We start from the raw sequence: 16,687 nt of genomic DNA on the forward strand, positions 1-16,687 counted from the left end.
GCTTGCTGGTCTAGCTGGATAATGCTGTGTTGTTCTGGGACTGAAGGCAACAGTTCTAAGAGACGGGAAATGAAAGTGCGGCCTTGCGGAATAATCCGCATAGCAAAATTTAACATACCTAAAACTGACTGTAACTCTACCTTTGGTATGTGGGGACTTTCTTTGAGTCTAGAAATAACTGCTTTGACTCTCTGCAACTTCTCCTGAGGTAACCTGGCTTCCATATTTTGGGAATCGAGTACAATCCCCAAAAAGGTGATAACCTTTAACGGGCCCTCTACTTTCTTAGGGGAAACTGGGACTGCTAACTGTTCAAAAACCGCTAACAATGTGTCTAAATCTCGTGGGGTTCTATGCGGAGGCTCAACAAGCAAAAAATCATCTAAATAATGTATGACATGATCACACGAAAATCTATTCTCTAGAATCCAATGAAGCGCATCCGCAAACCTATTAAATAACCATGGACTACTCCTCGCACCAAAAGTCAGTTTGACTGCAAAATAATAATTGCTCATCCATTTGATACCATGCCATTTCCACAACTGAGGCTGGATGGGCAGGAGCTTGAATGAATCGTATATGTCCGCTTTAGCAAGCCAAGCCCCCCGACCCATGTTGAGGATGATGGCAATAGCACTATCAACGGAGGCATATTTCAACGAAAATTCCTCTGCCGGTATGAGTGAGTTAAGACTAGGAGTAGACTTAGAATATGGCGCGGACAAATCATAGATCAACCTTTTTTTTTTATTAGAAAATTTACCCGTAACCAAACCAATGGGACTCACTCTCCACATGTCAAAAGGAGGTTGGGAAAAGGGGCCTATGATAAACCCTTTGTCCAATTCTGCCTGTATGAGAAGCGACACAGTGTCTGGATCCGCTAAAGTTGATAACAGATTATCACACTCATAAGTAGCCTGAGGAAGCGTCACGAACCCTACATGGAATCCGGCACGGAACCCATTGAGCAGGAATTGGACAAAGCGTTGGTCGGGGTGATCTGCCAAGAACAAACCAAGAAACTCAGTGTTTACCACGCCTAGTCAGGACTTCTCCGATTTTTGGGAGCAAGATGTCTTAGGATGAGCACGAAAACAGATTGTACAAATATGTAACAACCTGCACTGACCGAAGTTACATGATGAGTAATTAAAGTTATTACATATTTGTAAAAAAACAGATAGGCCTTCCCAGTTTATCAGTCAAACCTGACACTCTATTACCCTTAGAGTAGGGACCTGAAGTACCAGGCTTATATTCTGGAGCATCGACATTCGCCAGATGACACCATTCGGAGGAATGGGTGGTAGATTGGTATCTGGCGCATGCCGGGGCTTTAAGACCCGCAAAATGGTTGCAATAGATCTCAGTATCTACCACCGCCCAATTGACTTCATAATTAAACTCATTCAAGGCAGCTGCTGCTTGGGCAGAAAAAGACTTATGATAATCATAAAACGTGTGACCCCCGTACTTATGATAGAATTCTGTAATCTTGTACAGATACTGGTCTAGCTCCTCCCTCCTACCCGGTTTAACAGTGCAGATAATGTCTCTATAAATACTGAAAGACATTATAAACTCAGACAACGTTAGCTTCCTGTTGAGCCTCACATCCTTGGATTTTAGAATCACCGAGACCTCACCACAGGCTATAGTTTTGTTCTCAGACAAATCGTGTGTGGCTATCAACAGGGAAGCTAGGTTTACATCTTTACCCTCAATAATGTCTTTCTTGATATGTGCCGGTATAAAATGGGCTGGAGCTATATTAGGAATGACAGCCACTGTACCTGGACGGTTAACTTGCTGCGTTGACACCTGAGAAATGGGAGGAACTATAGGATTCGAAACATTCCTGCTCTCTAACGCCTCAACTCTAGTTTGCATATCAGACATGTTGTTGGACATGTTGTTAATAAGCACATGAAGCTGCGTTAATGACATATGAAGCGTGTTCATGGAGACCTCTTCATTAGAGGGGCCAGCAGTGTCAGCCATCATCAGTCTGTAAAGTTCTGCCTTTCTGGCAGTCGCTGGGAAAGGGATCCCCCTTTTGACAAGTTCAGCCGTGATCTTCGGAATAGTCCAATTACGCAGAGATGACACACTAGCATGCCCAGAAGATCTAGCCACATTCTCCATGATCGACGCTGATTCCTCTATGTCAGAAGCATGCGACATACTGTAAAATAACCCCCAGAAACTGTAAGAAAACTATTCCTAGACAAATTTACGCAGATCAGTGACCATCACCATAAAAAACGCTACCCTTACCTGAAATACTCACCTGCCGACCCACCTAAACAAGGCGGCTACCAAACAAATACTATAACACAACCCAAGAAGTAACTGAGTGCCGCTGATAACCATGCATGCTCGTGAACACCCCTAGGCCATACCTTACAACCAGAGGTGACTGTAACCGTGAGAGAAATACACCGAAGTAACCGCAACCCAAAGGCGTGTTGGGTTCATGAGGCGATTACCAAGACCAATAAAATCTTACCCGAAATAGATGGAGTCGAGCTTCCTGAGGACAAGACAACAACAGGCTTGATTTTAGAGATACAACCCGAACCATAATTTACTCAATGGTGACCAGAAAGAAAACATGACCGATGACACATACCAATTAAAGACGAGTCGACTGTAGAAATATGATGACCCCAGCAGCTCCAGACGTTACTGGCCCCTAACTGATTTAACTGAACAACCTGGAAGACAAGAAACCCCAAGTCTGTGACTGTAAAATCGAGAACCGAAATCCCTGAGGTAACCGCAACCTGAAGGCGTGTCAGGTTCATGAGGCGATTACAATGGCCGACCTCCCCACGTACCAGCAACAGGAGCCAACGATAAGAAAGCGGAAAAAAGATCCTAGTGCGGAAAACCAAGCTGTAATCCTGAGGATAAGAAAGCAAACAAAATGCATATAGATATAAACTACATACCTATATATGTGTATTTTCTTAATTTCTTTTTTTTTTTTTATAAAAACCACCAACACAATATATCCTCACTTACCTATCTAAAGCAAAATAACACTAGTATCGATAGCAGAACTGAAACCGCCAAGTGCCGAAGCTCTCTGAAAAACAAACCAGGTATTCATTCCACACACCAAACAAACCATTTTTATTTCTACCTACAGTGCACCCAATAGCTCAACACTTGTAAGGATAAGAGTACCTACACCACAAGGACAGACACAATGAAAACTTTTGCGCTGACTTACATGGTATAGTATACTGTCGAGCTGCACGTACTGACAACTGGTGAGCATGTGCTAAACAAGGACCGCAACTGATCGCTGATCGATTAACCCCGACGGGCTACACATGCCAGACGACTTAACCAACTATGCAGATTATAAAACGTACCGAATGCTATCTAAGGCTGTCCCCAAACGTAGATAGTGAAAAATGAACTTGAAACCTATAAAACATGACTAAATTAACCTCTTTAACTATCCTTCTTCCCCCACAAAACTCATGTCTAGATATGCACACATATATATATATATACATACACACGTGCATATACATATGCTAAATAGGAAGCACAATACTTATCCATACGCAAAGGTGAATCTTTAAAATGCCATATTTATCTCTAGAAGTAAGTGTGAGGGGAGGGGAGGGGGGTGAGGGGAGAGAGAGGGGGGGGGGCACGGCCAGCTGAAGTCAAACGGACTCGCTGAGAATCACCTGCCTCTGGCAACCCCCCCTACCCCCTATCCCCACCCCTCGGCTTTAAATAAGACGTGTTAACTACTAGGGAAAAGACTGAATGAAAACATTGACAATTGTAAAACTCTGGGGTGGCGTGGACCGAGCTGACCTGCGGCATGGCTCTGGACTATGTACGGAATGCGCCCCAACTCTCCTAATGATCAAAGAACGAGCCGTGCTGCTAAGGCGCAGGCACTACATGATGGGTGACTGAGACCGGCTAACTGCTCCACAGACGTCTGTAGCGTGACCGAGCTGACCTGCCATAAACTCCCCCTCCCCCTTGTGGCGTGAACCGAGCCGGCCAGCATGTGACAACTTGATAAGAGCCATGGCTGGGCTGGACGGGGGATCCCTCACGCCTCTGGCTTACCTCCAGAGCGAGGGAAAGTACCCCGCCCGGCCAGCCACTAACCTGTACGTACTCCGTGTGCGCCCGAAGCCCGCTAAGACAGTCAGCTGACACGCCTGGTCAGCTGATCGGAAGCGAAGAATCCACGGCGTGCAGGGGAGGTGAGCCGCGGGTCTTTATGTACCTCCCGCTCCTCCCACAAATACGGCTAATAAATTAGCCTAACACTTAATATATATATATATATATATATATATATATATATGTTAATTAATTAATCTATTAATAATGTGTTAATAAATGGGCTACTGAGAATAATGTATATATAGAAAAAACTTCTTTCCTGAGGGAAAAAATTTGACCAACTGTGTTGAATAGCTATGAAATGTACTGCAGTGTTCTGAAAAGAACACTAGGCGGCAGTATAAGCTAATAACTATTGTTAGTCAGAGAAATTTAGTCAGCCAATAGAACAGGAACCTGCTGAGAGACTAGTCGCGTCGCGAATGAAGTAACTGAAGCCGGGAACAACTGGGTGATCACCAACCAGAGGAAATATCGCGAGAACAGAGAAAAAAGAAGTGCGTCATCAGGAAAATGGCCGTGACTGAGGAGAGAGCGGCGCGTGAGCGGAGTGTGGCGCGCGAATACAGCGCCGATACCTTAATGTGAGAACAAGGTAGGAAATAAGAGGAGAATATAGAGAAACTGAATATAATGAAATAACGATGAAAGTGATAATTCCCTACAGTGTACAAGCGGAGTATATGAAAACATAAACTAGAGATAAGGGGAGTGAACGAAAGTATGAAATAAAAATGGAAAGGAGAAATATGTAATATGATAATTAATATAACAATTATATGAACAAACTTAGTAATGAATAGTGACAATGAACGTAAATAAAGTACTCATCTGAACTGTCCGCGGAGCAGCAAAGAAAGAGGACTAATGACAGTCAATGGGTCCTTATATAACCTGGGATACACACCTATTGGATACCTGTTGTGACAGCATGTTTGTGTGTGCTTACCTGACACCTGCGTGTGTTACCAAAGTTTTTTCTCTGTATTACTTGAATATTACGTTTTTGGGCTGCTATGTGTTTGCAGTAAAGAAAGATATTGCATATAATGCGAATGCCTCCTGTCTGATATAAAATTCCTGGATTTCTGCTGATGACCACTGTTTTGCTGATATACTGTACTGTTCTATGTAGTAAGACTGCACATTCTGAGGTCTAGACTTTTTCTTCCAGGCATGTCGACTTCATTGGTTCTACAGTTGGATATGCAGGTTTGTCTGTGATGTGTGACGTATATTCTTCTGGAATTAACCAGGTACGTGCAGTGTATGCAACAAATCCATAGAGACTGTTGAAGTTGTGTCATTACACAAAGTCCCCCACAAACCCAATCTATTTTATAGTTTGCAAATATAACATAGAGATTATGGGGGAGATTTATCAAATCCTGCCCAGAGGAAAAGTTGCTGAGTTGCCCATAGCAACCAATCAGATCACTTCTTTCATTTTTGAAAAGGCCTCTGAAAATGAAAGAAGCAATCTGATTGGTTGCCATGGGCAACACAGCAACTTTTTCTCTGAACAGGTTTTGATAAATCTCCCCCATATATATATATATATACATATATATATATATATATATATATATATATATATATATATATATATATATTTCAAGCCTACATTGTTATAGGACAATTTTCTATGTCTGATTATACTGTATACAACTAACTAATAATAATAATCCCATTAATAAAGGAACATCTCCCATTAAAAGCAAATTAATGAAAAGGGAATCAAACACTGAAAAGGGTCATACTGACTAATGCACTCACAAGATGCAGACAAATCACTCACATGCCTATAGAGGATGCAAGCATGTTTATGGGCATTTAGAATACTATGCATCATATATGCTGATATCTATGTTCCTTTTTTTCTTTAATTATCATGGGCTTCTGCAGGCATCAACCATGTATGGAGCAGGTTCAGGTCTTAAAGGAGTACTCCGGGATTAGAAAACTTATCCCCTATCCTAAGGATAGGGGATAAGTTTCAGATCGCAGGGGGTCCGACCGCTGGGGCCCCCCGCGATCTCATTTTGTATCTATTTCATATCTATCATCTATCTAATATCTATTCCATCCATCTATCTATATAATATATATCTATCATCTATCTCATATGTATTCCATCCATCTATCTATATAATATATATCTATCATCTATTTAATATCTATCTATCTATATATCTCATATCTATCTATCTATCTACTATCTATCTATTTATCTATCTATCTATCTATCTATCTCTTTATCTATCTCATATCTATCTATCTATCTCATATCTATCTATCTATCTATCTCATATCTATCTATCTATCTATGTAGAGAATAGGCAGCACAATAACGAAATAAAAAAGTCCTGGGGTGCAAGTTGTCTAGAAATCTGAAACTGAAAATAGTTGACGCTCACAAAGCTGGAGAAGGCAATAAGAAGATACAAAACGCTTTCAGATGTCAATATCCTCTGTTCGGAATGTAATTAAGAAATGGCAGTCATGAGGAACAGTCGAAGTTAAAGCACGATCTGGAAGACCAAGAAAAATATCAGACAGAACAGCTCACAGGATTGTGAGAAAAACAATTCAAAACCCACGTTTGACTGCACAATCCCTCCAGAAAGATCTGGCAAACACTGGAGTTGTGGTACACTATTCCACTAAGAGATACTTGTACAAATATGGTCTTCATGGAAGAGTCATCAGAAGAAAACCTCTTCTACGTCCTCTCCACAAAAATCAGCGTTTGAACTTTGCAAATGAACATATAGACAAGCCTGATGCATTTTGGAAACAAGTTCTGTGAACCGATGAGGTTAAAATGAACTTTTTGGCCGTAATGAGCAAAGGTACGTTTGAAGAAGGGGGACAGAATTTATTGAAACGAACCTCTGTCCAACTGTTCAGCATGGGGGTGGATCAATCATGCTTTGGGGTTTTATTGCAGCCAGTGGCACAGGGAACATCTCACGAGTAGAAGGAAAAATGGATTCAATAAAATTTCAGCAAATTTTGGATGCTAACTTGATGCCATCTGTGAAAAAGCTGAAGTTAAAGAGAGGATGGCTTCTACAAATACACCTAAACACACCTCAAAGTCCACAGGGGATTATGTCAAGAGGCATAAACTGAAGGTTTTGCCATGGCCTTCACAATCTCCTGACCTCAAAATAATTGAAAATCTATGGATAGACCTTAAAAGAGCAGTGCGTGATAGACAGCCCAGAAATCTCAAAGAACTGGAAGACTTCTGTAAGGAAGAATGGGCAAAGATACCTCAAACAAGAATTGAAAGACTCTTGGCTGGCTACAAAAAGTGTTTACAAGCTGTGATACTTGCCAAAGGGGGCAGTACAAGATATTAACTCTGCAGGGTGCTTAAACTTTTGCAGACGCAATTTTTTTTTTCTGTTATTTTGAAAGTGTAAATGATGGAAATAAAATATAACTTTTGTTGACATATTATAAGAATGTCTAATCTGTAATTTGATGCCTTTTGGAGATTTTTCCATCTTTCCTTGGCTTCTTTATGCACATTAATACAATTTTTTACCTGGGGTGCCTACACGTTTGATCCCCACTGTACAGCTATCTATATATAGCTGTATATACTGTATACCACCCAAAGGGTTAACCTACACTGTCCAGCAGTGTAAGTTAACTCTTTCATTGCCAGGCTTGCCTGTCAATTAGTACAGGTACTACTACTCCCATCATGGAACAGTGTGTTCCATGATGTGCGTAGTAGTACTACCTAAAAAATGTAAAAAAAAATAGTAAAAAATGCATTTTTAGGTCCCTGCCCGCCCACATAAATTGATCCCTTTTTGAAAATTAATTAAAATTTTGTTCTAAAAAAGATAAATTTCATTAAATACAATTTTTCCATCACTACTGTATCTTTTTTATAATTTTTTTTTAATGATACCCTATGACATTTTATTAAAAAGGTATCTCCATCTATGCTATCCCATAGACTTCTATGGGAGGAAAATGCCACAATTTCTGTGCAAAAAACGCCAAACTATGTTTTGTCGGGCGTTTTGAAAAACCAGCCTCTGAGCCCAAAATTGCTGAAAAACGCTAAAAGGATTTAAAAAACGCCAAACTGAAAAACGCCAGGTGGATCTGGCATTTTGCAGTTTACTACTGACTTGCAGCTAACATCTGGACGCTGCGTTTTTTCGCTGAAAAAAATGCTGTGCAGGAAAATTGGCGTTTTTTTTTAGGGCATTTTTGCAAAAAAAATCCTCAGTGGAATTCCAGCCACACTGCTGAATTCACAGGAAGAGACAGGGCCCCGTTCTGGAGATTGGATAGGTGATAAGTTTTAAAGTAGTGCAGTACCCCGTGGTGTCCCGGTACAGGACCTAGTCCTGTACCCTCCCTAAGTCCCCTCAGGAAGAGTCCCTTGAGTCCATAGGGCTCTCCTGCAGGGCTCCCCCCTTGCTCACCCCTTATATACCTATATTGTGTACATATTGTTCATATGTGTAAAGTTGTACAGTTAGTATAAAACGTATAGGACCTTAATTGGTCATGTGACCTACTGTCATGTGATATACCCAGAGTTCCATGGGCACAGGAACCACAGGCATTAGCAACCAATGGGCTTTAGTCCAGCCCTCTAGTATATAAGGGGCTGTAGTCTCTATGCTCTCTCTTATCTCCTGGACCTTAAAGCACAAAGTCCTGTACACTGCAAATTCATCTCATCTAGGCCAAAGCCTAAAGAAATGCAGCCACTTCTAAAACGTGAGTTACAATTCTCTCTACAAATCCAGTGACTACTACTCAGCTAAGGAATATATTAGTAGCACAGTGGCCTGCCTAAATATCTCAATAACTACAAGTCCAAGCAAGCCTGCGAGGTATCCTGTGTCCCGGTTGCCTCTGAAGGAACTGCATAATTATAAAGCCTGTTCCCTAAGCATTTCAAGTAAAAGTTCCAGTTTATTCAGAATCCTTGCTGTGGACATTCCTTTATTACAAACCGTTTTTGGGTTGGTTGACGACGGTTGCCATACCGGAATAACCACATCCTGGCATCACGAACACTAAGGGGTTAACAACATCTTTCCCCCAGGGTTAATACCACCAGACCCTGCTACCTACTGCAACACCCAGTCACCACAATTACATCTATCTCACATCTATCTATCTCATATTTATGTATCTGTGAATTCAGCATTGTCAGATAGATAGATATTAGAGAGAAATAGATAGACATGAGATAGATAGATAGATAGATAGATAGATAGATAGATAGATAATTAGAGGTCGCTAGGTAGGTGGATAGATAGAAGAAGGAATCAAGCTCAAAAAGACCAGGAGAGCTGGTTGTTTTTGGACACTCTGTTTTGATGGAATAAACTACTACTATTTTTTACGGACATCTGTGTGCTGCGGATATTCCTTCTTCTATCTATCTACCTACCTAGCGACCTCTAATTATCTATCAATCTCATGTCTATCTATCGCTCTCTCATATCTATCTATCTCATATCTATTCTATCTATCTCATGTCTATCTATCTATCTGACACACTGCTGAATTCACAGGGAGAGAATGGGCCCCGTTCTGGAGATTGGATAGGTGATAAGGTTTAAAGTAGTGCAGTACCCCATTAAAATGATCTAATCTCGCATCTATCTCATATCTACCTATCTTATATCATTCTATCTAAAAAAAATTCTGTGGGTGCCCATGCCTGTCATACTGTGTTTTCCTCTAGGATCACACTAACAATGTTGCTGCTATTGGTGCCACAATCGCTCATGAGATGGGCCATAACCTAGGGATGCCTCATGACAAAACTGGCTGTACATGCGGAGCTTCTCCCTGTATCATGGCTCCAGCTCTCAGGTAAAAACACCAATTTCCATTTACTTATAGATGTTTCTGGGTCATATAGAGGTTCTGGTTACAGATGATCACAGACCTTCTTTTCTACACTTCATGTCTATTCTAGTTTGGTAAATCCACCTGTGGTGGCCCAGTACGGGATGGTGTTGCCCTGTACCTTTCCTGCCCTGTCAGACAGTGTCCCTCAGCGTCCCAGGGCCCCCTGTAGTTGTTTCCCCATTTTGATATATGTTGTATATTAAAAGATGCGTTATGTCTTTAATAAAATGTACCATGTGATTGTTACCCAGGAGGTACCAGTGACCAGCTGACCCCAAAGGTGACCTATGGGCTCCCTTCTAGTCTCCCCCATATAAACCCTGAGTGGAGCTTCTCTCTCTTGCTTCCTACTGAGGTCCAGTGCAGTCGCCTATTGTGTGTGTCCAGAGTAGTGGAGGCCACAAGTCAAGTCCTGCAGCCACAAGTCAAGTGCAAGTAAAATAAAGTCCCCGTCCTGTCAGTCACAAGTCAGTCAAGTCAAGTCTTCTGTCTACCCAGAGTGGCCTGCACTAAATTCTCCCATCCAACTACAAGTCCCAGCAAACCTGCTAGGCCTCTGTGTCACTGGTCACCTCCTTGGGCCCTGGCTGTACTGAATAGACTGTAACAACTGTCTACCCTCAGTAAAGCTACCGTTGTTCCGTAACTTGGCATCGGTGTCTTCATTGACATCGTGCCTAGCCCAGGATCCAGCTGTATAACTTCGGGTGGTTAACGATATATCACGCCCTGGCGTGACGAATACAAGGGGTTACTACCATCTGACCCTAGGGTAACAACATCTGCCCTGCACCTCACACCCCGCCATACCACATACCTGTAGTTACACCAAGTCTTCACCTATAGGAAATAACAGCAGCCGTGGATACAAAGCATAATAACATGAAATATGGCCATGAGTGTACCTATTCGACTGGCCAGGCATAGCAGTTCTCAGTTCTCAGACAGTTATCTTCTCCTCTTTCTGTAGCCCATGGCACGCACGCACGCACGCACACACACACACACACACACACACACACACACACACACACACACACACACACAGACAATGCAAAGACTAAGAGAACTTCTCTCCTTTTTATCTGCTTTCAGGTGTGATTTTTATATTGCCCACACCTGTTACTTGCCCCAGGTGGGTTTAAAGGAGCATCACATGCTTGAAACAATCTTATTTTTCCTCAATTTTGAAAGGGTGCCAATAATTTTGTCCAGACCATTTTTGGAGTTTGGTGTGACATTATGTCCAATTTGCTTTTTTCCTCCCTTTTTTGGTTTAGTTCCAATACACACAAAGGGAATAAACATGTGTATAGCAAAACATGTGTTACTGCAATCATTGTCTGTGAGAAATACTTCATTTTATAGAAAAATGTCAGGGGTGCCAACTAGAGATGAGCGAACTTACAGTAAATTCGATTCGTCACGAACTTCTTGGCTCGGCAGTTGATGACTTTTCCTGCATAAATTAGTTCAGCTTTCAGGTGCTCCCGTGGGCTGGAAAAGGTGGATACATTCCTAGGAAAGAGTCTCCTAGGACTGTATCCACCTTTTCCAGCGCACGGGAGCACCTGAAAGCTGAACTCATTTATGCAGGATAAGTCATCAACTGCCGAGCCGAGAAGTTCATGACGAATCGAATTTACTGTAAGTTCGCTCATCTCTAGTGCCAACATTTACAGCCATGACTGTATTTGAACCACTTCCCGTGCCTACACATTTGTTCAACTAGACTTAAAGGGGTACTCCACCCCTAAACATCTTATCCCCTATCCAAAGGATAGGGGATAAGATGTCTGATCGTGGGGATCCCGCCGCTAGGGACTCCCGGGATCTCGGCTGCAGCACCCCACAAACTCGCTCTGTGTGTAATGACGGGCGATACAGGGGCTGGTGCATCGTGATGTCGTGGCTCTGCCCCTCGTGATGTCACGGCCCCTTAATGCAAGTCTATGGGAGGGGGCGTGGCAGCCTTCACGCCCCCCTAGACCCCTTTAAGTTTATTCTAGCGGGTCATGACGTCATGAGGGGCGGAGCCATGACATCACGATGCTCCAGCCCCTGCATTGCCCATCGTTACGCACAGAGCGATTTTGCGGGGTGCTGCAGCTGAGATCCCGGGGTCCCCAGTGGCGGGACCCCCACAATCTGACATCTTATGTCTAGAGGTGGAGTACCCCTTTAACCGCTTAACAACGCAGGACGTATATTTACATCCTGCGCCGGCTCCCGCGATATGAAGCGGGATCGCGCCGCGATCCCGCATCATATCGCGTCGGCCCCGGCGCTAATCAACGGCCGGGACCCGCGGCTAATACCACACATCGCCGATCGCGGCGATGTGCGGTATTAACCCTTTAGAAGCGGCGGTCAAAGCTGACCGCCGCTTCTAAAGTGAAACTGAAAGTGACCCGGCTGCTGAGTCGGGCTGTTCGGGACCGCCGCGGTGAAATCGCGGCGTCCCAAACAGCTTGCAGGACACCGGGAGGGCCCTTACCTGCCTCCTCGGTGTCCGATCGGTGAATGACTGCTCCGTGCCTGAGATCCAGGCAGGAGCAGTCAAGCGCCGATAATGCTGATCACAGGCGTGTTAATACACGCCGGTGATCAGGATGAGAGATCAGTGTGTGCAGTGTTATAGGTCCCTATGGGACCTATAACACTGCAAAAAAAAATGTAAAAAAAAGTGTTAATAAAGGTCATTTAACCCCTTCCCTAATAAAAGTTTGAATCACCCCCCCTTTTCCCATAAAAAAAAATAAAACAGTGTACAAAAAATTAAAAATAAACATATGTGGTATTGCCGCGTGCGTAAATGTCCAAACTATAAAAATATATCATTAATTAAGCCGTACGGTCAATGGCGTACGCGCAAAAAAATTCCAAAGTCCAAAAAAGCGTATTTTGGTCACTTTTTAGACCATTAAAAAATGAATAAAAAGTGATCAAAAAGTCCGATCAAAACAAAAATCATACCGATAAAAACTTCAGATCACGGCGCAAAAAATGAGTCCTCATACCGCCCCATACGTGGAAAAATAAAAAAGTTATAGGGGTCAGAAGATTACATTTTTAAACGTATAAATTTTCCTGCATGTAGTTATGATATTTTCCAGAAGTGCGACAAAATCAAACCTATATAAGTAGGGTATCATTTTAACCGTATGGACCTACAGAATAATGATAAGGTGTAATTTTTACCGAAATATGCACTGCGTAGAAACGGAATCCCCCATAAGTTACAAAATGGCGTTTTTTTTTCGATTTTGTCGCACAATGATTTTTTTTTTCCGTTTCGCCGTGCATTTTTGGGTAAAATGACTAATGTCACTGCAAAGTAGAATTGGCGACGCAAAAAATAAGTCATAATATGGATTTTTAGGTGGAAAATTGAAAGGGTTATGATTTTTAAAAGGTAAGGAGGAAAAAACAAAAGTGCAAAAACGGAAAAACCCTGAGTCCTTAAGGGGTTAATAGTGCAGCAGACCACTCCATTGAGTCCAGCCAAGTAAACGTGTACACATGGGTAGTGGACTGTACATAATTATTAGCTGACTAAGTTTTTTTCTTTTTTTTTTTAAATGGCGCCACACCTGTCCTGGATAGCCCCCTTACTTGAGAATAAAGCTGTTTTTAAAGGGGTACTCTGGAAAAAAATTAAATCATCTGGTGGGAGAAAGTTAAACAGATTTGTAAATTACTTCTATTTAAAAATCTTAATTCCAGTACTTATCAGCTGCTGTATAATCCAGAGGAAGGTCTTTTTGAAGTTCTTTTCTGTCTGACGACAGTGCTCTATGCTGACACCTCTGTCCATGTCAGGAACTGTTCAAATCCTCATAGCAAACCTATCCTGCTCTGGACAGTTCCTGACATGGACAGAGGTGTCAGTAGAGAGCACTGTGGTTAGACTGCAAAGAACTACACAACTTCCACTGCAGCCTACAGCAGCTGATAAGTATCGGAAGGATTAAAATGTTTAAATAGAAGTAATTTACAAATCTGTCTAACTTTCTGGAACCAGTTGATAAAAAAAAAATGTTTTTCACTGGAGTACCCCTTTAATCGTAAAGTAAAATAAAGGCACCAAAAACTGTGTGTGAACATAGCCCTAGAATAAGACTGTTTAAGGAAATACTTCCCCCAACCCCCCCCCCCCAAATGTGTTTTATTTTGTGGGGTTTCAGTGGCTACTGTATGCAAGTGTTATTGTGCAGACTTATAATAATAATATTCTTTTTCCAGCTCTCAAATTCCACTCGTGTTCTCCAGCTGCAGCATCAGTGATATGAAGAGTTTTATCTACAATAACTATCCAGACTGCTTGTTAAATGTGCCGCAGGCATCTCAGCTGTTAGCTCCTCCCATCTGTGGTAATAAATTCATTGAAAGTGGGGAGCAGTGTGACTGTGGGGAACCCCAGGTAAAGACTGACCTTATATAAGCTGTATAGTATGATCTGTAAGATTACAGTCACATTTTGTATTTCATTCTTACTAAATTTCTTCTTTGTTATGCCAAAAATAGGAATAGATCCCGCTAAAGTAAATGCTTAAACGGATCGTTCACGCAGAAAATCTGCAGTGAAAAAACTCAAACTGCAAAAGGGAAACTCGCAAATAAACCGCCCATGTGAATCTACCCTTATGTTGAGGTACTTTCACACACACGAGTTTTACCGCAGCAACCAGATGTTACAATATAGTAAAGAGATGTACAGTGATCCCTCAACTAACAATGGCCTCAACATACAATAGTTTCAACATACAATGGTCTTTTCTGGACCATCGTAACTTGAAACCAGACTCAACATACAATGCTATGGAATCTGCGAAACATGTCAATGGCTGGAAGAATCGACCAATCAGAATGGAATCAGAATGTTGCAAAACTACAACTCCCAGCATGCCCGGACAGCCGAAGGCTGTCCGGGCATGCTGGGAGTTGTAGTTTTGCAACAGCTGGAGGCACCCTGGCTGGGAAACACTCACACAGACAGTGATTACAGCTCCCAGCAGATCTTTCTTACTTTTATGTGTAAGGACTTGCTTTATCTATATTAGTTATCTACTTTTTCTTTAATTCTCACTTTTTCTTATTTTTGGATGACATTTTGGGGCTTCAGAACCAATTACCAGGTTTCCATAGAGTTCTGATTAGAGATGAGCGAACTTACAGTAAATTCGATTCGTCACGAACTTCTCGGCTCGGCAGTTGATGAATTATCCTGCGTAAATTAGTTCAGCCTTCAGGTGCTCCGGTGGGCTGGAAAAGGTGGATACTTTCCTAGGAAAGAGTCTCCTAGGAAAGAGTCTCCTAGGACTGTATCCACCTTTTCCAGCCCACGGGAGCACCTGAAAGCTGAACTAATTTATGCAGGAAAAGTCATCAACTGCCGAGCCGAGAAGTTCGTGACGAATCGAATTTACTGTAAGTTCGCTCATCTCTAGTTCTGATCTCAACATACAATGGTTTCAACATACAATGATCGTCCTGGAACCAATTAATATTGTAACTTGAGGGACCACTGTATAGTATAGAGATCTTCCTGAAAGAAGCAGTTTTCAGGTCACATGAGTGCAAGGCTGCATACAAAAGAGAACTCTGATACCTGTACTTTAAGACCATGTTTACATGACGGAATTTCCAAGCGGAATCCAGCGAAAAAAATATGCTCGGATATTCTGTTGCAGCAGAATCCCATTGCTTTCAATAGGTTTTAACTGCACTGTGCGTAAGTGGAATTGCCACGGAAATCCAGATTCCAGCTTCCACCGAAAGAATTGACATGTCAATTCTTTTGGTGGAATTCACTCCGAAATGCATTGCTGTCTATGTAGACGGCGCATTTCTGAATGGTCCTAGTGCTGACACAGTCTCCTCGGGCCCGCTGTCTACGTAATGTCCCCTAAGGGTAAGTTCACATGTGCCACACCCTGGCATGCCTCCCCCACCTTTCAGCCCTTTCTTGACTCATGTACAGAGCCCTGGATGTCAGTCAAGGAAGAGCTGGGAGCTTAAAGGGGTATTCCTGGGAAAAACTTTTTTTTCATATCAACTGGCTCCAGAAAGTTAAACAGATTTGTAAATTACTTCTATTAAAAAATCTTAATCCTTCCAATAATTATCAGCTGCTGAAGTTGAGTTGTTGTTTTCTGTCTGGCAACAGTGCTCTCTGCTGACATCTCTGCTTGTCCCGGGAACTGCACAGAGTAGAATAGGTTTGCTATGGGGATTTGCTTCTAAACTGGGCGTTTCCCGAGACACGTGTCATCAGAGAGCACTTAGACAGAAAAGAACAACTTAACTTCAGAAGCTCATAAGTACTGAAAGGATTAAGATTTTTTAATAGAAGTAATTTACAAATCTGTTTAACTTTCTGGAGCCAGTTGATATATAAAAAAAAAAGTTTTTTCCTGGAATACCCCTTTAAGGTGAGTGAGGAGGTGTGCCAGGCTGTGGCACTTGATCATCTCGGCTCCACTTTCTTGACTCATAAAAATATTTAATATGTTTGGCAACCCCCATCAGCTCCAGGAAAGCTGCTGTTTGCTATTAAACCCTAAGGCTGGAACTCCACTGAGGTTTTTTTTTTTTTGCAAAA

General features: G+C 42.1%; 1 protein-coding gene across 3 annotated transcripts in view; it reads left to right on the plus strand.

The window, feature by feature from the left end:
* LOC130368057 (zinc metalloproteinase-disintegrin-like crotastatin) overlaps positions 1 to 16,687 on the plus strand; it is a 111,391-nt gene that overhangs the window by 60,158 nt on the left and 34,546 nt on the right. For all 3 annotated transcript variants that reach the window (XM_056571285.1, XM_056571287.1, XM_056571286.1), the window contains exons 11-13: positions 5,351 to 5,432; positions 9,914 to 10,044; positions 14,329 to 14,506. In XM_056571285.1, the coding sequence (XP_056427260.1) occupies positions 5,351 to 5,432; positions 9,914 to 10,044; positions 14,329 to 14,506 (391 nt within the window). The remainder of the gene's footprint in view (positions 1 to 5,350; positions 5,433 to 9,913; positions 10,045 to 14,328; positions 14,507 to 16,687) is intronic.

The sequence above is a fragment of the Hyla sarda genome, chromosome 4 (genome assembly GCF_029499605.1).
Source record: "Hyla sarda isolate aHylSar1 chromosome 4, aHylSar1.hap1, whole genome shotgun sequence".
In the NCBI taxonomy this organism is placed as follows: domain Eukaryota; kingdom Metazoa; phylum Chordata; class Amphibia; order Anura; family Hylidae; genus Hyla; species Hyla sarda.